Source organism: Hemiscyllium ocellatum, chromosome 7, assembly GCF_020745735.1.
Source record: "Hemiscyllium ocellatum isolate sHemOce1 chromosome 7, sHemOce1.pat.X.cur, whole genome shotgun sequence".
NCBI classification, from domain to species: Eukaryota; Metazoa; Chordata; class Chondrichthyes; order Orectolobiformes; family Hemiscylliidae; genus Hemiscyllium; species Hemiscyllium ocellatum.
The window spans coordinates 53,897,299-53,920,967 of record NC_083407.1 but is presented as its reverse complement, the minus strand read 5'-3'; the positions used below and the strand labels follow the sequence as shown (position 1 = coordinate 53,920,967).

Below are 23,669 nucleotides of genomic sequence, written 5' to 3'. Positions count from 1 at the left end.
GTGAGGCAGCATCCAAGGAGGAGAATCAACGTTTTGGGCATAAGCCCGGAACGTTGATTCTCCTGTTCCTTGGATGCTGCCTGACCTGCTGCGCTTTTCCAGCAACACATTTTTCAGCTCTGATCTCCAGCATCTGCAGTCCTCACTTTCTCTTAAGTGGAAGCACACTAGCTTTCGGAGCGACGCTCCAGCTGAAGGAGCGTCGTTCCAAAAGCTAGTGTACTTCCAATTAAATCTGTTAGACTGCAACCTGGTGTGTGATTTTTAACTTTGTACATCCCAGTCCAACACCGGCATCTCCAAATCAGAACTCAGGGCATGGTTAGGAACATGGGACTGGGATATCATAGCAATTACAGAAACATGGCTCAGGGATGGGCAGGACTGGCAGCTTAATGTTCCAGGATACAAAAGATACAGGAAGAATAGAAAGGGAGGCAAGAGAGGAGGGGGAGTGGCATTTTTGATAAAGGGACAGCATTACAGCTGTGCTAAGGGAGGATAGTTCTGGAAATACATCCAGGGAAGTTATTTGGGTGGAACTGAGAAATAAGAAAGGGAAGATCACCTTACTGGGATTGTATTATACACCCCCAATAGTCAGAGGGAAATTGAGAAACAAACTTGTAAGGAGATCTCAGCTATCTGTAAGAATAATAGGGTAGTTATGGTAGGGGATTTTCACTTTCCAAACATCAACTGGGACTGCCACAGTGTTAAAGGTTTAGATGGAGAGGAATTTGTTAAGTGCGTACAAGACAATTTTCTGATTCAGTATGTGGATGTACCTACTAGAAAAGGTGCAAAACTTCACCTACTCTTGGGAAATAAGGCAGGGCAGCTGACTGAGGTGTCAGTGGAGGAGCACTTTGGGGCCAGCGACCATAATTCTATTCGTTTTAAAATTGTGATGGAAAAGGATAGACCAGATCTAAAAGTTGAAGTTCTAAATTGGAGAAAGGCCAATTTTGACAGTATCAGGCAAGAACTTTCGAAAGCTGACTGGAGGCAGATGTTCGCAGGCAAAGGATTGGCAGGAAAATGGGAAGCCTTCAGAAATGAGATAACAAGAATTCAGAGAAAGTATATTCCTGTCAGGGTGAAAGGGAAGGCTGGTAGGTATACGGAATGCTGGATGACTAAAGAAATTGAGGGTTTGGTTAAGAAAAAGAAGGAAGCATATGTCAGGTAAAGACAGGATAGATCGAGTCAATCCTTAGAAGAGTATAAAGGAAGTAGGAGTATACTTAAGAGGGAAATCAGGAGGGCAAAAAGGAGACATGAGATAGCTTTGTCAAATAGAATTAAGGAGAATCCAAAGTGTTTTTACAAATATACTAAGGATAAAAGGGTAACTAGGGAGAGAATAGGGCCCCTCAAAGATCAGTAAGGCGGCCTTTGTGTGGAGTCACAGAAAATGGGGGAGATACTAAATGAATGTTTTGCGGCAGTGTTTACTGTGGAAAAGGATATGGAAGATATAGACTGTAGGGAAATAGATGGTGACATCTTGCAAAATGTCCAGATGACAGAGGAGGAAGTGCTGGATGTTTTGAAATGGTTAAAGGTGGATAAATCCCCAGGACCCGATCAGGTGTACCCGAGAAATTTGTGGGAAACTAGAGAAGTGATTGCTGGGCCTCTTGCTGAGATATTTGCATCATCGATAGTCACAGGTGAGGTGCCGGAAGAGTGGAGGTTGGCAAAAGTGGTGCCATTTTTTAAGAAGGGCGGTAAAGACAAGCCAGGGAACTATAGACCGGTGAGCCTGGCCATGGTGGTGGGCAAGTTGTTGGAGGGAAACCTGAGGGAAAGGATGTACATGTATTTGGAAAGGCAAGGACTGATTCGGGATAGTCAACATGCGTGGGAAATCATGTCTCACAAACTTGATTGAGTTTTTTGAAGAAGTAACAAAGAAGATTGATGAGGGCAGAGCAGTAGATGTGATCTATATGGACTTCAGTAAGGCGTTCGACAAGGTTCCCCATGGGAGACTGATCATCAAGGTTGTATCTCATGGAATACAGGGAGAACTAGCCATTTGGATACAGAACTGGCTCAAAGGTAGAAGACAGAGGGTGGTGGTGGAGGGTTGTTTTTCAGACTGGAGGCCTGTGACCAGTGGAGTGCCACAAGGATCGGTGCTGGGTCCTCTACTTTTTGTCATTTACATAAATGATTTGGATGCGAGCATAAGAGGTACAGTTAGTAAGTTTGCAGATAACACCTAAATTGGAGGTGTAGTGGACAGAAAAGAGGGTTACCTCAGATTACAACAGGATCTGGACCAGATGGGCCAAAGGGCTGAGAAATGGCAGATGGAGTTTAATTCAGATAAATGTGAGGTCCTGCATTTTGGGAAAGCAAATCTTAGCATGACTTATACACTTAATGGTAATGTCCTAGGGAGTGTTGCTGAACAAAGAGACCTTGGAGTGCTGGTTCATAGCTCCTCGAAAGTGGAGTCACAGGTAGATAAGATAGTGAAGAAGGTGTTTGGTATGCTTTCCTTTATTGGTCAGAGTATTGAGTACAGGAGTTGGGAGGTCATGTTGCAGCTGTACAGGACATTGGTTAGGCCACTGTTGGAATATTGTGTGCAATTCCTGTCTCTTTTCTATCGGAAAAATGTTGTGAAACTTGAAAGGGTTCAGAAAAAAATTCACAAGGATGTTGCCAGGGTTGGAGGATTTGAGCTATTGGGAGAGGCTAAACAGGCTGGGGCTGTTTTCCCTGGAGTGTTGGAGGCTGAGGGGTGACCTTATAGAGATTTACAAAATTATGAGGGGCATGGATAGGATAAGTAGACAAAGTCTTTTCCCTGGGGTCAGGGAGTTCAGAACTAGAGCGCGTAGGTTTAGGGTGAGAGGGGAAAGATATAAAAGAGACCTAAGGAGCAACTTTTTCACAGAGTGTGGTACGTGTATGGAATGAGCTGCCAGAGGATGTGGTGGAGGCTGGTACAATTGCAACATTTAAGAGGCATTTGGATGGTTATATGAATAGGAAGGGTTTGGAGGGATATGGGCTGGGTGCTTGCAGGTGGGACTAGATTGGGTTGGGATATCTGGTCGGCATGGATAGGTTGGACCGTAGGGTCTGTTTCCGTGCTGTACATCTCTATGACTCTAAATAGCCAGAGAAACTGAGGTCTGGCAGTGGAGAGAAAGCAGAGTCAGTGTTTCAGGTTTAGTGGTCCTTCTTCATATCTGATTGTACTAGAAAAATAAATATATTTTGAAGATTGGTGTGTGTGGTTGTCGGGGGAGGGGGGAAGTAAGGAGTGGTGTTGGATGGGGGTGGGGGAAAGCAGGTAAACAACGGTCCACAGTTGGGCAGACAAAGGAATAGATAAGGGGAGAAACAAAAGCTGTGGGCCTGGGAAGGACATGGAAGAAAGCATTTTAGCCCTAAAAGTATTGAACCTGATATTGAGGTCTGAAGGCTGCAGGGTCCCAAGCGGAAAATGAGTTGCTGTTTAATCCAGCTTGCACTGAGCTTCACTGGAGCACTCCGAAAGACTCGAGACAGAGATGTCTGCCAAGAAACACGGTGGTGTGATGAAATGGCTGGCAACTGGAAGCTCAAGATCATTTTTGCAAACAGAACATAGGTGTTCTACAAAGTGCTTGCCCAGTCTGCGTTTTGTCTCCCCATTGTAGGGGAGACCACATTGTGAGCAGCGAACACAGCAAACTGAAGGGCAGGTAAATTGTTGCTTCACCTGGAAAGTATGTATGGGGTCTTGGATAGTGAAGGTGGGGGGGGGTGTGAGAATTAAACAGGCAGATGCTATACATTCTGCAATTGAATGAGAAGATGCATTGGGGGTGAGGAGAGGTGTTGGGAGTGAAGGAGGAGTGGACCAGGGTGTCCGAGAAGGAATGGACCCTGTGGGATGCTGACAAGGGAGAGGAGCAGAATATGTGTCTTGTAATGGCGTTCAGTAGGAGGTGGTGGAAATCGCAGTTTATAATCCTTTGGATGCAGATCCCGGTGGAAAAGAAAGTTAGGACTAGAGGAACTTTATTGCTATTGTGGGAGGAAAGTGCTGGAAATAGGTTGGACACAACTGCAGGCCCTGTCAACTACAGGGGTGGCGAATACCCTGTTGAGGAAAAAAATGGGCATTTCTGAGGACATTCTGTGGAAGGTGGCAAAATCAGAACAGATATGACAAAGGTGGAGAAACTGGGAAATGGAATGGAGTCTTTATGAGAAGTATGATGTTAGGATGTATAATCCAGATAACTGTGGGACTCGATTGGTTTGTAATGAATATTGGGGGCCAGCATGTCCCAAAATGGAAACAGTGATGTTGAGCAAGGGAAGGGAGGAGTCAGAAACAGACCAGGTTAAGGTAAGAGCAGGGTGGAAGTTGGAAGTGTAATTGATTATTTTTTCCAATTCTGAATGAGACAGGAAAGCAGCACAGATGATATCATTGATGTACCGGAGAAAGGCAGAAGTCACATGACAGCAGGTTATCATTCAACAGGTTTATTTGAAATTATAAGCTTCCAGAGTGTTGCTCCTTTGTCAGGAGAAAAGATTGTGGAAAGGGACCCGGCATAGGACCAGAAAAAGGAGTTTTCCACATACCCCATAAAGCAAAAGCATAACTAGGGTCCACGCGGGTATGCATGGCCACACCATTAATCTGAAGAAAGTGAGAGGAGTTAAAGGAGAAGTTGTTCAAACTTGTTACCTTGTGCCAACCTGAAGAAGACCCATTTACACCTATTTGTTACTTCCTGTTAAAGACAATTGACAGGCAAACAGCTTGTGATGAACTCATTTTCCTGGCTTAATAATCTAAATGTTCTGCAAGGTCTGGCATGAGTAATATATCTGTTTTAATTTCACCAGTTTCAATTTAAGGTTTATTTTTCAGATTCAAAGAAATAAGTAAAAATTGATCTTTGCAGCTTGTACTGATTATGACAATGTATCTTTGCATAAAATGCAAGTCTCTTAACTTGGTAAATTAACTCTTCCTATAAAGGTAAACAGGTATATTTTAAAAAGGGAATCCGATATTCTGCTGGAAATATTTGTTCCCAATTGCTTAGTATTCCTAGGAATGTTATCTGAATAGCTATTATTAGTAAAGGGATTTAACATTTTTGTACAACGTCTCTGCATCTAGGAGCATGTAACATTTGTTCCCACACCAAAATAATAGCTGCTGGGGCATCAGAATAAGAGCTGCCATCTGCTTGGCGTACACAACTACAGTTACAGAAGTGGATTGAAACTTAAAGAGCCTCATTTTAAATCGATGTAAAAGAGTTAATGTGAACCATTTCCTAATTCGGAATGGATGACTCAGAATTGGGGAAAGAGCTTGAAACTCTGTTGTGGAGCATTGTTATCATCCCTGCTGCACTGTAACTCTTCTGAGACACAGCTGTCTCGAACATTATTTCAGAGACAAAATAATAAAGGCATCGCCTCTGTCAGCAATATACAAGGAAGAATAGACATTAAATGAGAAGAAAATTCTGTGTTGTCTTTGTTACTTATTGTTCAGAAATTATAAAATCTTGCTTGATAAATTGCACTTGATTCATAAATACTGGCTGTTCATGCCACATAAGGTCAAACACAAGGAGTTTTTAAAGTAAAAGAAATTTATACCATTCAACCCTAAAGACCTACAATTTTTCTGGTGTTATGCTTGCTACTCTGGTGTTGCTGCCCCTCTTGTTTCTCATCAGAGGTGAGAGATAAAACTGCACAAACTGTTGCCAGGTTGCAATGAAGGCAGACTGCAGTAAAGTGCAGATCACGATGAGTTAAGTCTAACACAGGTGAAAAGACTTCCAAGAAGGGAAATTGGATGTAAAGCAGTGAGAGCATACTCTCAGAAAAAAAAGTGCTGTGAACAACAGCCTTTTATTCAGGTGTAGTTGCAACTGTTCTGTTTCACACTTGGCAATTTCCCAACTTCTTAGTTTCCCTGAAGTACTGTCCATTGAATTCTCACTCGGATGGCCTTGGCAATTTTCACACGGCTCAGGAAACCAGTCACAGTTGTTAAAAACAGAACTCCTTGATATGCAAGTTGAGAAATTCACTGAGGTTTCTCCACCACCATCGCAAGCCTACCTTCATTGGTTAGTATGTGTTGAGATTTACATGAGGTGACCTCATCAACAACATTGAAAAATGTGTTGCTGGAAAAGCGCAGCAGGTCAGGCAGCATCCAAGGAGCTGGAGAATCGACGTTTCGGGCATAAGCCCTGAAGAAGGGCTTATGCCCGAAACGTCGATTTTCCTGCTCCTTCGATGCTGCCTGACCTGCTGCGCTTTTCCAGCAACACATTTTACAGCTCTGATCTCCAGCATCTGCAGTCCTTCCTTTCATCAACAATATCGTCAGCAGAGCCCCAGCCATTTGCAGAAATCAAATGCAAAAGCAAATGTTGGCTGAGATGTAGCCAGATATGTAGGCCACACATCTCAATGACTGGCTGGTTGGCACATACTGCAGTCATTTAACATGTGTTTGCAAAATCCAAACATACCATCTTTTGCGAGATGTGATTCTGTGATTGGACAACATCTGCTGAACAATGGTTAATTTGCTAATAGCTACACTAACAGAAAATTTAAGACAATCAATCAAGTTTGTAATGAGTAATTTACACTTGTTAGAAGTAGCACACATTCACATGGTGGGTGCATTCTCAAAACAAACTAGGTGTCTTTTCAAACTAGGTGTCTTTTCTGATTTACCCATACTTACTGGGAACCTAACATTTCCTCTTGCTTTCCCCATGGCAAATCCTTAACTGTTCAAAGTCAATTTGCCATTCATTCAGCTAGTTTTTCTTCCTGCAGTAACAATAATAATTGTTTGAAATTTTGCATTCTTGCATTTGTACTTATAAATACACAATGAAGAGTTTCATAGGTACAGGAGGAGGCTAACTAGTCAATCGAGCCTGCCCCATCATTCAATAAATCATGGCTAATTGGAAATATCAATGCCTTTTACTCACCCCATCCTCATAATGCATGTTAAAGCAGAAATCTGTTGTGCCATTCCTCATTTCTCTTTACTGCTAAGCTAGTTATGGTTGTATCTGTTAAACCAATTATTTGGATACAATAATATTATGACTGCGCTGAGACTGCTTGGTATGAATAGCGAGAAGATTGTAATATCAGTTCAAAGATGTGTTTCCCTGAAAATAGCCAGTAACTTTGAAATAGAATGAGGGATGGTGAAGAAATGGAGTAATGGAATAAGGACAGAGAAGGGAATGAGAGAAAGAAAGAAAGAGAGAAGAAAGCGGGAAAGAGAGAAGAAAGAAAGGAAGAAAGAAAGAGAGGAGAGAAAGAAACAGCAATCTGAAGAAAAGAATGCAAGTTGATTGAGAGAGCAGAAAGAGGGTTCTGAATGGGGAAATAAGGCATGAAGAAAGTGAGCTTAGTAAAGAATTAAGTAAAAATGAGGAATAAGATGTTTCACTGAAGTTTCAAGTTGGCAAAGAAACATGGGAAAGTTTTCAAGGATGTGACAGGGAGAGGTTTGTCTTCAAGGAGATGTTAGGATGTAATACTAATTCTCTTGGATTATGTGCTATTGATTGGTCCAAGTGTAGTTTAATATCAGAAGAAAAAAAATAATAAAACTACTTTAGCTGAGTTACTGTCTCAGGTAATGGTCACACACTGCAACTTGCAATTTAATTCTTTTCGACTTCAATTTCAACTTTTCAATTTCATTCAGAAAATTCACTCAGAGTGGGGGACTACCCAATGATCTACAAGAGGTATTCTATTTCGTTATGAAAATCCCAGCTTTTCTTCAGAAGTCTCAGCCTTGCCATTTGAATCTTTGCGATGTTTGGAAAGATAAAATCCCCTACCATAACTACCCTATTATTCTTACAGATAGCGGACATCTCCTTACAAGTTTGTTTCTCAATTTCCCTCTGACTACTGGGGGGGTCTATAATACAATCCCAATAAGGTGATCATCCCTTTCTTATATCTCAGTTCCATCCAAATAACTTCCCTGGCTGTACTTCCCGGTATATCCTTCCTCAGCACAACTGCAATGCTATCCCTTATCAAAAATGCTACTCCCCTTCCTCTCTTGCCTCCCTTTCTATCCTTCTGTAGCATTTGTATTCTGGAACATTAAGCTGTCAGTCCTGCCCATCCCTGAGCCATGTTTCTGTAATTGCTATGATATCCCAGTCGCATGTTCCTAACCATGCCCTGAGTTCATCTGCTTTCCCTGTGGGCCCCTTGCATTGAAATAAACGCAGTTTATTAATCCTACCTTGTCCCTGCCTGCCCTGACTGTTTGACCCACTTCTGTTCTCAGCTGTACCCGTCTCAGATCGATCTCTTTCCTCACAATCTCTCTGGGTCCCAACCCCCACCTTACTAGTTTAAATCCTCCCAAGCAGTTCTAGCAAATTTCCCTGCCAGTATATTAGTCCCCCTCCAATTCCGTCCTTCTTGTACAGGTCACTTCGACCCCAAAAGAGATTCCAATGATCCAAAAAGGTGAATCCTTCTCCCATTCACCAGCTCCTCAGCCATGCATTTATCCACTCTGTCCTCCTATTCCTACCCTCACCAACTTGTAGTACTGGGAGTAATCCAGATATGATTACCCTTGAGGACTTCCTTTTTAAATTTCTGCCTAGCTCTCTGTGATCTCCCTTCATATTCTCATCCTTTTCCCTCCCTATGTCGTTGGTTCCAATGTGGACAATGACCTCCTGCTGGCCCCTCTCCCTCGTGAGAACATTCTGCACCCTCTCTGAGTCATCCTTGATCCTGGCACCAGGGAAACAACACACCAATCTGCCTTTTCTGTGCTGGCCACAGAAACGTCTGTCTGTACCTCGGACTTCAGAATCCCTTAACACAATTGATCTTTTGGAAGCTGACGTACCCCTCATTGCATTAGAGCCAGTCTCAATACCAGAAACTTGGCTGTTCGTGCTACATTCCCCTGAGAATCCATCACCTCCTACATTTCCCTAAACAGCATACCTGTTTGCAATGGGTATATCCATAAAAGACTCCTGCACTAGGTGCCAATCTCTGTCACCCTTCCTGGAGTTAACAAACATCGACTGGGACTGCAATAGTGTGAAAGGTTTAGATGGAGAGGAATTTCTTAAGTGTGTACAAGACAATTTTCTGATTCAGTATGTGGATTACCTACTAGAGAAGATGCAAAACTTTACCTACTCTTGGGAAATAAGGCAGGGCAGGTGACTGAGGTGTCAGTGGGGGAGCACTTTGGGGCCAGCGACCATAATGCTATTTGTTTTAAAATCGTGATGGAAAAGGATAGACCAGATTAGATTAGATTAGATTAGATTTACAGTGTGGAAACAGGCCCTTCGGCCCAACAAGTCCACACCGACCCGCCGAAGCGCAACCCACCCATACCCCTACATTTACCCCTTACTTAACACTACGGGCAATTTAGCATGGCCAATTCACCTGACCCGCACATCTTTGGACTGTGGGAGGAAACCGGAGCACCCGGAGGAAACCCACGCAGACACGGGGAGAACGTGCAAACTCCACACAGTCAGTCGCCTGAGGCGGGAATTGAACCCAGGTCTCAGGCGCTGTGAGGCAGCAGTGCTAACCGTTAAAGTTCTAAATTGGAGAAAGGAGAAAGTGAGGACTGCAGATGCTGGAGATCAGTGCATATGCCCCTTCCTGAAGAAGGGCTTATGCCCGAAACGTCGATTCTCCTGCTCCTTGGATGCTGCCTGACTTGCTGCGCTTTTCCAGCAACACATTTTTCATCTCTAAATTGGAGAAAGGCCCAATTTTGACGGTATTAGGCAAGAACTTTCGAAAGCTAATTGGAGGCAGATGTTCGCAGGTAAAGGGACGGCTAGAAAATGGGAAGCCTTCAGAAGTGAGATAACAAGAATCCAGAGAAAGTATATTCCTGTCAGGGTGAAAGGGAAGGCTGGTAGGTATAGGGAATGCTGGATGACTAAAGAAATTGAGGGTTTGATTAAGAAAAAGAAGGAAGCATATGTCGGGTTTCGACAGGATAGATCGAGTCAATCCTCAGAAGAGTAGGTGTATACTTAAGAGGGAAATCAGGAGGGCAAAACGGGGACATGAGATAGCTTTGGCAAATAGAATTAAGGAGAATCGAAAGTGTTTTTACAAATATATTAAGGACAAATGGGTAACCAAAGAGAGAATAGGGCCCCTCAAAGATCAGCAAGGCGGCCTTTGTGTGGAGCCACAGAAAATGGGGGAGATACTAAATGAATATTTTGCATCAGTATTTACTGTGGAGAAGGATATGGAAGATATAGAGTGTAGGGAAATAGATGGTGACATCTTGCAAATTGTCCAGAGTACAGAGGAGGAAGTGCTGGATGTCTTGAAATGGTTAAAAGTGGATAAATCCCCAGGACCTGATCAGGTGTACCTGAGAACTCTGTGGGAAGCTAGAGAAGTGATTGCTGGGCCTCTTGCTGAGATATTTGTATCATCGATAGACTGGAGGTTAGCAAACGTGGTGCCACTTTTTAAGAAGGGCAGTAAAGACAAGCCAGGAAACTATAGACCGGTGAGCCTGGCCATGGTGGTGGGCAAGTTGTTGGAGGGAATCCTGAGGGACAGGATGTGAGGATATTGTGAAATTTGAAAGGGTTCAGAAAAGATTTGCAAAGATGTTGCCAAGGTTGGAGGATCTGAGCTACAGGGAGAGGCTGAACAGGCTGGGGCTGTTTTCCGTGGAGCGTCGGAGGCTGAGGGGTGACCTTATAGAGGTTTACAAAATTATGAGTTGTATGGATAGGATAAATAGACAAAGTCTTTACCCTGGGATTGGGGAGTCTAGAACTCGAGGGCATGGGTTTAGGGTGAGAGGGGAAAGACATAAGAGAGACCTAAGGGGCAACATTTTCACGCAGAGGGTGGTACGTGTGTGGAATGAGCTGCCAAAGGATGTGGTGGAGGCTGGTACAATTGCAACATTTTAGAGACATTTGGATGGGTATATGAATAGGAAGGGTCTGGAGGGATATGGGCTGGGTGCTGGCAGGTGGGACTAGATTGGGACGGGATATCTGGTCAGCATGGACAGGTTGCACCGAAGGATCTGTTTCCATGCTGTACATCTCTATGACTCTGTGACTCTAAATCACAGTCAGCAAATTGGAAGTCAATTAAAAGCTCTATGAAAAATTATTTCTCAAAGTATGTATAAGTAGTCAATATTCTTATGTTGGATGTTTTAATTTTTAAGTGACCACTTCCTTCAAAAGCTTTCTTTTCTGATAGACTTCCCAAAGAGGAAGAAGGTGAGAGTCATCAGCAATGTTACTGGCAGTATTTGCACTGATTTGATGGCAAGTATTACTGCCTATGACCACAATAATTGATCCATTGTGTTTCACATATATGCCCCATTTTGTTAGAACTTTATGAATATGGTGGCTCACATTTCTAATATATTGTCCTGGTTTGTCACAGCTATTCATTGAAATTGGCCAAACCAAGCACAGAAGTTCAAATAATTGCATCTTTCACGCTAGGTTTAAAACCAGGTGTGCGCCAATTCTGAAGTAATCACATTTGTAAGTTTCACCCATTTACAACCATTTGAGAGTCTTAAATGAGTTCAAAAGCATTTTGATTTAGGGCATTAAAATACACAAATATTCTTGTATTAAATACTTACAAATATTTTTAAAATGTTTAAGTTTATAAAGAAACAGACTAGTAAATCACAACGTTTCTACACAGAGTCACAGAGATGTACAGCACGGAAACAGTCCCTTTGATCCAACTTGGCCATACCGACCAGATATCCCAAATTAATCTAGTCCCATTTGCCAGCACTTGGTCCATATCTCTTCAAACCCTTCCTATTTATATACCGATCCAGATATCTTTTAAATGTTGTCATTGTACTAGCCTCCACCAATTCCTCTGGCAGCTCATTCCATACATGTACCACCCTCTGCGTGAAAAAATTGCCCCTTAGCTCCCTTTTAAATCTTCCCACTCATCCTAAACCTATGCCCCCACCACAGGGAAAAGACCTTGTCTATTTACCCTATCCCTGCCTCTCATGCTTTTATAAACCTCTACAAGGTCACCTCTCAGCCTCTGATGCCCTAGGGAAAAGAGTGTCAGCCTATTCGGACTCTCCCTATAGCTCAAACCCTTCAACCCTGGAAACGTCCTTGTAAATCTTTTCTGAACCCTTTCAAGTTTCACAACATCCTTCCGATAGGAGGGAAACCAGAAGTGCACACAATATTATAGTTTAAAGTTTTCTTCAGTTATTTAATGTCAGACTCCTCAGAGGTAGTGCATTTGACACCCAATGTGAATTTGCCTAATTTTTGTGATATTTTGTAATCAAATATATTAATAACATTGTCCAAGTGATTGTACTTAAATGCATCAAGGAATATATATTTAAAAAAATGACATATTCAAACCTCATTGCATGCTTCATGGAAGATTTCATGTTCAGCAAATGAGTATGTATAAAGAAAATGGGCACTTCTGAAATCTAGTACAATTTTCAATAGTTCTGGATTATTGATTGTAATCAAAGTAGTAATTCTACTTTCTATATTGCAAATTCATGATCTGAAATTTGGTGACTTTGTATGCACTAGAGGTACTATGTTGTTTCACCCCTTGATACTTAGCTATTTTAATCTCCTTCATATCATTGAAATTGTTTACTGCTTTAACAAATACTTATGTCAATTTTCATATTTCTCTTTCAATTTTTGCAGATCAACAGCTGTGAAGTGCCAAGAATAACTGTCATTTAGTGGTTGTCTTTTGAAGCGATTTTTTCCTTGCAATTGCAACAGTAGTCTTATCTCTTACAACTGCATGATAGTCGACTTAATTTAATTTAAAAAAAGAGTAAACCTGGATAACACATTTTTAATCAGTGCTGAACAGCAGTTCTTTATGTTAGTTCTACCCTATTTCCCTGTCTTAGACACACCCATCAGGCAAAGCCCAGAAAATGTACTGTGATGGTTAGAGATCAGAGAAGGGCCACTGAATGGCTTTGTGGATAATACTTCCCTTCCTCGTATTTTTACTCACTTCCGGAGATAATCCAGTGCAATTAAATGAACCACAATAATTGATCCATTACGTTTCACATATATGCCCCATTTTGTAAGAACTTTATGAATATGGTGGCTCACATTTCTACTATATTGTCCTGGTTTGTCACAGCTATTCATTGAAATTGGCCAAACCAAACACAAAAGTTCAGAAGAATGTAGAACAGAACAGCACAGGAATGGTCCCTTTGGCCCATGATATTGTACCAAATCAAACTAATCCCTTCTCCTTGCCGTTGGTTCATATGCCTCCATTCCTTGCATATTCATGTGTTTATCTAAAAGTCCCTCAAATGCCCCTATCTGTCTGCCTCCACCACACCCGGCAGCACGTTCCAGATTCCTACTGCTGTGTCTAAAAACCGTGCCCCTCACATCTCAGAATCATAGAATCCCTACAGTGTGGAAACAGGCCATTTGGCCCAACCGGTCCCCACTGACCCACTGAAGAGTGATCTACCCAGACCCATTCTCCTACCTTACATTTACCCCTGGCTAATGCACCTATGGGCAATTAAGCATGGCCAATTCACTTAACCTGCAAATTGTGGGAGGAAACTTGAGTACCCGGAGGAAACCCACGGAGACACAAGGAGAATGTGCAACTTCTATTCAGTCGCCTGAGGCTGGATTCTAACATGGGTCCCAGGCATTGTGAGGCAGCAGTGCTAACCACTGAGCCACCGTGCCACCCTATCTCTTCTGAACTTTCCCCCTCTCACCTTAAGTGCATGCTCGCCTTAGATATTTCAATTCAGGGAAAAGGATTCTGACTGTCAATCCCATCTATGTATCTCGTAAATGATTGACTTTTACGAAGTCTCCCCTCAACTTCTGCCACTCCAAAGAAACCAATCCGAGTTTTTCGAGCCTCTCTTTATAGCTTATATCCTCTAATCATCAAAGGTCAGTCTGTGGTTATACAGTTAATAGTAGTCTCTTCCATTTGGTATCATTCGTGATGCCTCAAGACAGACAAACTTGTGGAACCACAATTACAAATAAATAAATGTACTTCAATGTGCAATGTACTCCTGTGAAATATTTCAAAAGTAAAAGCTTTTTTAGATTAGATTACTTACAGTGTGGAAACAGGCCCTTCGGCCCAACAAGTCCACACCGACCCGCCGAAGCGCAACCCACCCATACCCCTACATTTACCCCTTACCTAACACTACGGGCAATTTAGCATGGCCAATTCACCTGACCCGCACATCTTTGGACTGTGGGAGGAAACCGGAGCACCCAGAGGAAACCCACGCAGACACGGGGAGAACGTGCAAACTCCACACAGTCAGTCACCTGAGTCGGGAATTGAACCCGGGTCTCAGGCGCTGTGAGACAGCAGTGCTAACCACTGTGCCACCGTGCCACCCGTAAATGATGGCATTTACCTGAATAGCTTGTTCATAGCTATTCAGGTAAATGCCATCCATGCACACATCAACATTTTTAACTTTATAAATGTTCAAGCATTTCACAAGCTCTTTATATCAATAATGTTTTAAAACAAACTCCAGAGAAAACAGACTGAGATTTTCTAGCCTCTCCTTGTAGTTCATAATTCAGGCAGCATCCTGGTAAACCTGTTCTGCACCCTCTGCAAAGCCTCCATACCCTTCCTGTAATGTGGTGATCAGAATTGAATGCAATACTCCAAGTGTGGCCTAACCAAAGCCTGAACACACTACTAGATGTTGATATGCTGGCAGTTAGGGCTTGCCATTTACTTACTTTGTCCCTTCCTCTTATCACAGTTATTAGCTTTGACTGGGTTTTTCGTCACCTAGTACTTATTATCCTCGCAACACACTTATGTCTCAGCAGAAAACTGAGGTCCAAGCATTGAATTCAAATTAAACGGGGGGAAAGAAATAGATCAAATTCTGATTTCAGTCTGTCCTGCATTGAATGTTTCAATTAGTTGCATTCAAAATGAAACAATAGTATTGGACTGCTATTATATTACTGTTGAAGAAGCTAGTCAGGCAGCATTACAGGAACAGAAGAATTAACGTTTCGCACATCAGCTCTTCTTTGCCAATTATTCAAAGTATGTTTCATGGTGAAAGTTGGAAGTATGGCAGGTTTTACTAGATTTAGTAGCATATTAGGTAAGATCTGTTGACATTGCAGTACCAGACAAATGCAAACACATCATGGATGACAAAATGCTATCTGATCCATCAAGCATCCTCCAAACATGATTCAACCTTTGTACACTGTTAACCCAAATGCAAAATTTTGAGAAGCAAAAAGATAAAAGAAACTGAAACTAATTGAGAAACTGGAAAATTCCTCTCTAACTCTCAAAGAGAAACGAAGAGGTCTGCTGGAGACTGCTTCCATTTCCTGACATCTTTGCATTTGGGATCTTGGAATCCACGTATATGGATCCCTCAAAGCTGCCACTCAAGTTGATAGGATTGTTAAGAAGGTATATGGTGTTTTGGCTTTCATTAACAGGGATTGGGTTTAAAGAGCTGCAATGTTTTGCTGCAAATCTGTAAAACCCTGGTTAGACCACACTAGGAACTGTGTCCAATTGGAATTCTGGTCGCCTTAATTTAGGAAGAATGTAGATGCTTTAGAGAGGTCGCAGGGGAGATTTACCAGGATACTGCTTGGATAGGAGGGCTTGTCTTATGAAGAGAGGTTGAGTGAGCTAGGGCTTTTCACACTGGAGAGAAGATGGAAGAGAAGTTACTTGATAGAGGTGTACAAGGTAATGAGAGGCATAGATATAGTAGATAGCCAGAGACATGTCCCCAGGGCAGAAATGGCTGTCATGAGGGGTCATAATGTTCATGTGATTGGAGGAAGGTATAGGGGAGATGTCAGAGGTAGGTTCTTTATGCAAAGGGTGGTGGGTGCATGGAATGCACTGCCATCGGTAGTAATAGAGTCGGAGGCATTAGGGACAAGCACATGGATGGCAGTAAATTGAAGGGTGTGTAGGTTAGGTTGATCTTAGATTAAGGGCTTATGCTCGAAACGTCGAATTCTCTATTCCTGAGATGCTGCCTGGCCTGCTGTGCTTTGACCAGCAACACATTTGCAGCTGTGATCTCCAGCATCTGCAGACCTCATTTTTTACTCTTAGATTAAGATAAATGCTTGGCATAACATTGTGGGCTGAAGGGCCTATGTACCATGCTGACTGGTCTATGTTGTATGGGGCATTCAACTTATGAACTTTTCAAACTTCCCCTTGAAGGATTTCCAAGAACGACTACTTAACTATTAATATTTTACAGCAAGCATTGACTTTCTATAGAAAGATTTATTTCTTCGGCAATTTGGATTTATACCATAGAGTTCTCATCCTTTTGTACGCTTAAATAGCATTCAACCAGGACAAAATTACTTTTTTTAGCCATCTTAAAATGCTCAAAAAATCTTTGGTAAGTCTACATTTTAAAACAAAATTTTATTGCCCTCACCATGATAACAGAATAATTCAGAAAGACAACAATATCAAATTTATGTCATCTCTATAATTAGTTCCACTTCTTTGCTTTTATCCAATATTCTTGCCATTTTTTCTCTTAAAGGTACAAATCCAATTCCCTTTTGAGAGCTGATACACCCGTTTGAATCTAAATCAATTACCCCGTCTGGCTTTGCATTTCAAATCTTATCATCACATTATGCATAAACATTTTTGCTGTTGTTCAATGTGAATGGGAAACATGCAAAGAACAGAAACTGCTTTCAAACAGATATCAAGAGCTACAAAAATGGGACATTAAAAGGAACTTGCAAGTGATATCAAAATCAACACTAAATAACTTATACAACTGCAAGCTTTGAAAAAGGTGGTCAGAAGCCAAGTGGTTCTCTTGAAAACTAAACCACAATGCTGTCAAGGATAACATGGAACGGATAGAGCCCAAAGAAACCAATATAAAAACAGGAAGAGTGTTTAAAAAAAATTGCAGAGAAACATAATACATTTGCCAGAATTATTTTTACCATCTGTTACATACAATCATATCACAAACTCAAATTGAATTTTTTTGCTTTGCACATACAAGCAGTAGAGTAACAAGATATGTGCGCATAGTAGAAATGCAAAGTCATTTTTTTCAAATAGGTGCAAGTCCAAATGTAATCAAATTAACATTAGCTAACAGTGCTCATTTGAAAAGTTCATTAACAACTGTTGGTGAGTAACAGAAGAACATTAAAAAAAAGTTTTACCTTGTCCCAAGTTTTTATCACATATTCACTGTACAAAAATCGGAAACGTGATAGTATTAAAATAATGACTGATGAATGGATATAAACCAATGTAACTGAACAAAATTATAACACAATATTTGAGGAAACAATTAACATGCTAACAACAGAAAAATAATAAAACTAACTTTAATTTGGAATTATCATTTAATTGAATAATTCATTACATATTTTGGTCCCCCACTTCTTTTAGAACCACTAGTAACTGTAAATTTTCTTTAATTACTAGTATACGATTGAGACTAAATACTTTGCATATATGGAAAAGAGCAATAAAACTGAACTGTTAGAATTTGTACAATACAACAATCACAAAAACAGGAACATTACATAAAATCAGGCTATAATGTTTCATGGCATGTGCTGTCATTTTACTATTTATCTGTTATGGTGCCTGTTAATACTCAATTAGCAAGCTCAGCCGCCTAAACAAACTATTTCTCAGTTGACCTCATTACACAGACTAAGACAGAATTTTTTTTGTGTAGTGCAAATCAATTATATGGGTGCAGGCACCATTTTTGCTTGCTATTTGCATGGCTGAGGCAGTGTTCGTCAAATTATAAAATCATATAACGCCTACAGCGCGGAATCGGGCCATTTAGCCCATCGAGTCTGCAACAACCTTCTGAAGAGCATCCCACCCGGACCCACTCATCTACCTTGTCCCTGTAATCTTACATTTCCCACAGCTAATCCATCTAGCCTGCACATTCCTGGACACAATGGGAAATTTAGCATGGCCAATCCACCCAACCTGCACATCTTTGGACTGTGCAGCACCTGGAGGAAAACCATGCAGACACAGGGTGAATGTGTAAACTTCACACATTCACAAAGGCTGGAATCGAACCCAAGTCCCTGGCGCTGTGAGACTGTTGTGCTAACCACTCAGCCACCTTGCCACTCTCAAATAGAACTGTGCATGGATTTTTCCACTAATATCTTTGTTCGTCCTTAGCTAAAAATACAGTTAAATGGATAATTGATGTTTATTTCAAGGGAGTCTGAAAATTGTACATGAGGAGTGATGCTTCATTGTATGGAATTGTGGACAGAACCCATTTGGAGTACTGCATTTATTTCAGGTCTCTGCATTTGATTAAAGATATAATATCATTGAGATTTTTAGTGCAGGTTTATCAGAACTTTATCAAGGATTAAAGGATTAAACTGAAGGACAGATTGCCTAATCTTTGTACTCCCTTGATTTTAGAAGGCTGAAGAGGATCCTAATTAACGTGGATAATATTATAAAGAAATTCAGTTTGGTTGGTGCTATGAAACTACAGGTAGAAGATCTTTTATCCAAACATCCAAAAACCAAAAAGCTCTGAAATCTGAAAGTTTCTTTCTCATTAACAAGGTTGTTTGGCGTGCAAACAGTTATTCCAAGTCAACACCCACTCAGATGAGACTGGGGGGGGGGGGGGGGGGAGGGGGGGAGGTGTTGACCAAGCACCGACGGCCTGTCCTACTTAGAAACCTGCTCCTCCCATAAGATTTTTAAAAATTTCACCTTTAAACTGTCACTTTTTCTGAAAACCGAAAAATTCCAAATTTTGAAGAACAGCTGGTCCCAAGCATTTCGGATAAAGGATCGTCCACCTGCATATGCTTTAATATAGGAACTCATAATTATAAATTTTAGAACTAGAGAAATTAAGAGTGAAATAAGTTAGATCCCTATACCCCTCAAAAGAAGAACATTGCTACTCTAGAACTCCTTCTAAGAAGGAATGGTTTGAGTCAACATAAATTTTCAAGACTGAGATTTATAGCTATTTGTCAGACAAGGGTAACAAGGGATTTTGAACATAAGCAGATAAATGGCATTGGAGTATAGATCAACCATGACCTATTAGAATGTAGGAACAGGGTCAAGTGATAGAGTTGCTTCTCAAATTCCTTGGCAAAGAGTTTAACCAACAAATTTATTTAGCGACATCAACAATATAGTGAAACAGAGAGGAAAAAGTGAGGACTGCAGATGCTGGAAATCAGAGTCTAGATTAGAGTGGTGCCGCCTGACCTGCTGTGTTTTTCCAGCACCACTCTAATCTAGTGAAACAGAGAGGCAATCCTTACCGGAACTGCCCCTCCCCAATTGTCCCTACACTACTATTACTCACTGTAGCCTGGGTTGTTCAGTTATCCTTGCCCTTGAGCCAGATCATTACTGGCAGCAGCCTATGTCTCCACAATAGCCATGAAATGGACAGTTGGAAGCCTCTGAGTAGGAGGAAACTCCTGAAGTCCTTGGACCAACTAGACGCTTATTGGTGCTCAGCTGCCTGATTGCTACTTAATTTGGTGGACATTCCCCAGAAGAGGTAATAAGGGACTCACTATCTGCTATCCAGTGGGCAGACATGATTCCTGTTTGCTTTCATTAAGTACTGCCCTTTGTACTAATTCATATGAATATTGTAGCACTTTTATCTTACTTAGAGTCATAGAAATGTACAGCATGGAAACAGACCCTTCGGTCCAACCAATCCATGCCGACCAGATATCCCAACCCAATCTAGTCCCACCTGCCAGCAGTTGGCCCATATCCCTCCAAACCCTTCCGATTCATATACCCATCCAAATGTCTCTTAAATGTTGCAATTGTACCAGCCTCCATCACATCCTCTTGCAGCTCATTCCATACACGCACCACCCTCTGCGTGAAAAAGTTGCCCCTTAGGTCTCTTTTATATCTTTCCCCTCTCACCCTAAACCTATGCCCTCTCGTTCTGGACTCCCGACCCCAGGGAAAAGATTTTGTCTATTTATCCTATCCATGCCCCTCATAATTATGTAAACCTCTATAAAGGTCACCCCTCAGCCTCCGAGAATGTGAAAACTTCACACAGTCGCCTGAGATTAGAAATGAACCTAGATCCCTGGTGCTGTGTTGCAGCAATGATAGGTGAGGTGAATGAGTGAATGGGCCAAAATTTGGCAGATGAAGTTTAATGTGGATGAGTGCAAGTAAGACAAATGGAATTTTGGCATTTATGTCTAAAGGAACAGAATATAAAAGCAGGGAATTGTTGTTGCAGCTGTACAAGCTGTTAGTGAGACTGAACCTGGAGTATGATATACAATTTTGATCCCCTCACTTGAGGGGGGATGGAATTTTATTCGAGGCAGTTCAGAGACGGTTCACTAGATTCATTCCAGAGATGATGGGTTTGCTTTATGCAGTGAGATTGAGCAGAGGAGTACTAAACTCTCTGAAGTTTAGAAAAATGAAAGGAGAGCAAATTGAGGTAAGCAAGATGCTAAAGGGAATTGACAAATTCAGAACAAGAGTTTAGTTTCAGGATAAGGGGCAGCAGATTTAAAAGTGTCTTAAATCTATGGAATTCATTCCTTCAGAGAGTGATGGATGCTGGGATACTAAGTAAATTTGAGGAGGAGATAGACAAATTTTTAATTAGTAAAGAGTTGAAGGGTTATGGGAACTGGGCAAGAGAGTGGAGTTGAGGCTAAGATGAGACCAGCCATAAGCATGCAACTTGCAGGCTAGAGGGGTTGAATTGCTTCACTGTTGAAAGTGAAGACTGCAGTTGCTGTAGATTAGAGTCAAGAGTGTGGAGTTGAAAAAGCACAGCAGGTCAGGCAGCATCCGAGGAGCAGGAAAATCAATGTTTCGGGCAAAAGCCCTTCATCAGGAATGAGGCTGGGAGCCTGCGGGTGGAGAGATAAATGGGAGCGGCGTGGGGCGGGGGGGAGGTAGTTGAGAGTGTAATAGGTGGATGGAGGTGGGGGAATGGTAATAGGCTGGAGGGGAGGGTAGAGCAGATAGGTGGGAAAGAAGTTGCACAGGTGGGACAGGTCATGAGGGCAGTGCTGAGCTGGAAGGTTAGAACTGGGATAAGGTGGAGGGCAGGGGAAATGAGGAAACTGATGAAATCCACATTGATGCCATGGAGTTGGATGATCCCGAGGCGGAAGATGAGGTGTTCTTCTTCCAGGCATCGGGTGGTTAGGGACTGGCGATGGAGGAAGCCCAGGACCTGCATGTCCTTGCTGGAGTAGGAGGGGGAGTTGAAATGTTCGACCACGGGGTGGTGGGGTTGGTTGGTGCAGGTGTCCCAGAGATGTTCTCTGAAGCATTCTACTAGTAGGCGTCCTGTCTCCCCAGTGTAGAGGAGGCCGCTTCGGGAGCAGCGGATACAGTAAATACAGCATTCTAGTTCTTATGTAATCAAAGTAGTTGATTTGAGCTTGTTGTCTGTTTTTCTGCTACTGTATTAGCATTGGATTAAATCTCATATCAACATTTAAATTTTCATCCCTTTATACACCAATGCCATTTTTAATGTTCTGCTGGCTGTGGATGGTCACTCAGTAGAAGGTATTGGCCTAAAAGAGAGAGGGTATATATAAACAAGATCCAGTCCTCAAAATGATCTCCTGTGACACCACCCAGAGGTTATCCTGCACATTCCATTCCTATCCATCCAACAAAAAGGTAGAAATGATGCCTTTATTCATTCAACAAAATGAGAAGAATTGAGTTGATGATATTAAAGGCCAGAAAGACCAAACCATGTTCCTATGTTGCAATGGTGCAAAGCAGAATGACAATTCAAGTCAAAGATGCAAATGTTGGTGCACACCATGGGCAGAGCTTTGCACCAACAGTGTAGGTCATGGTTTCAGATTCAGAAATGCGTGCATTTGGTGTTTAGGGGTAAACAGCCTGCCAAATAGGTTCATAGGGCAGCAAGCCAATTCACAAGAAACAGCATGGGATCTGTGCACAGGAACGCAGCTATCTCAATTTCAGAAGATAGGAGATTGCCTGTATTAGCTTAAAAGTTTATGCATTGTTGCTCAGCTCTTTCTGCCACAGACCAACAATGTTAACCTGAAAGACACAGATTCTCAGTTTCAAGACACAGACTGCTCACAACCCTGGCCCAAAACCTTTATCTCCTGTATCTGCAGCATTCGTTCCAGTGCAGAGGAATAAGTTGTTGTCACCAATGAAATGTCAGCAGGGCAGACAAAGGGTGGCCCCATGGTTCAGGGATAGCTCACTGCTGGTTTTCCTTAAAGGGGATGGGAATGGAGGGAATTGCTGTTCCCACAAAGGGCAAGACAAGACCCTCCTATCTGTTTCAGGATTAATTGACCCTGTGGGTTAATTTACTTAAACCAGTAAAACCTGAACCAGACATTACAGTAAACCAGTGATAGGCAAACATCACCTGCATAATTTGGCCTAGAGTTCTCTGAAACACAGCCTCCCATGAGATTGTACAATGTCTCTGCCTTTGCTTCAAACATCAGCAAACTGCACAAACATATAATATCAACTGAATGGATATGTGCACTGCTCAAATTATTAAATTTAGACTACTAGAATACAATTCTGTTTCCAATACTTAATAAAATGAAATGTTTGTGCACTTTATGTAAATAGAACAAGCTCTTCAATCAAAGCCTGCTACTTAATCTAGAAAAATGGAGAAGTGCAAAATCCTTTTTGAGAATGCACAATGTGCAGAAAATTGTGTCCACATTGTATGACAATGATTAAACCTTTGTTTAAATGAGTATTAATTGTTGAATCTCAGGTCAACATTTAAATCCATCATTTAAAATCTTAAGTCCAAAAAGTCTTTCTTGTACTGTAGGTGTATGGATTCACTTAGTTAGCTTCACTATTCCTTTCAAATGCAGCAATAAGAACATTTCCATCACAATCAGTACCTTCAGGGGTAGTTTGTCTGTAATATGCATTTCCTGAAAATCTGAAAGGAGTTTGATTCTTCTTCCAAAGATACCAGAACCCAACAGCACCCAAAACAATAACCACGGTTACCACCACTGCTATTACAATGTTAAGTATTGTTCCATTTCCAATTTGGTATCCTGTGGAAAGAGAAAAAGAATGCTTACAGAAAATCCAATTAACCTACATCTTAACAAAAGGGAAAAATGGAATTGCAAGGCAGTCATGGTTTTCAGAAAGATGGAGGAAGTGACTGATTTACTGTTGATAAGATTAGGGCAAAAAAAAGATTTACAATCTGAAAGGAAGCAGAAGCTATACATTATGATGTGTCTCCCAGAAGTAGAGCTCTTATATATTTGTAGAAACACCACTTAGGATGTGGAATATCCCAAATCTAAACAGTGGGGACAGCCGAATTCATAATAACTTTTAAGAGAAATAATGATACATACTTACATTTGAAAATGTACAGGAAGACACAAGGACGGGATTAAATGGATAGCTTTTTTCCAAAGACATGACACAGTCATGATTGGTCAAATAGTTCATTTACTATTCTA

General features: G+C 41.5%; 1 protein-coding gene across 1 annotated transcript in view; it reads right to left on the bottom strand.

Annotated features, from left to right (window-relative positions):
• The window catches only part of pla2r1 (phospholipase A2 receptor 1), a 170,060-nt gene that overhangs the window by 14,553 nt on the left and 131,838 nt on the right, over nt 1-23,669 (bottom strand). The window contains exons 29-30 of the mRNA XM_060827204.1: nt 23,085-23,246; nt 17,331-17,358 (exon numbers count right to left, since the gene is read on the bottom strand). Of these exons, the coding sequence (XP_060683187.1) occupies nt 17,348-17,358; nt 23,085-23,246 (173 nt within the window). The 3' untranslated portion in view covers nt 17,331-17,347. The remainder of the gene's footprint in view (nt 1-17,330; nt 17,359-23,084; nt 23,247-23,669) is intronic.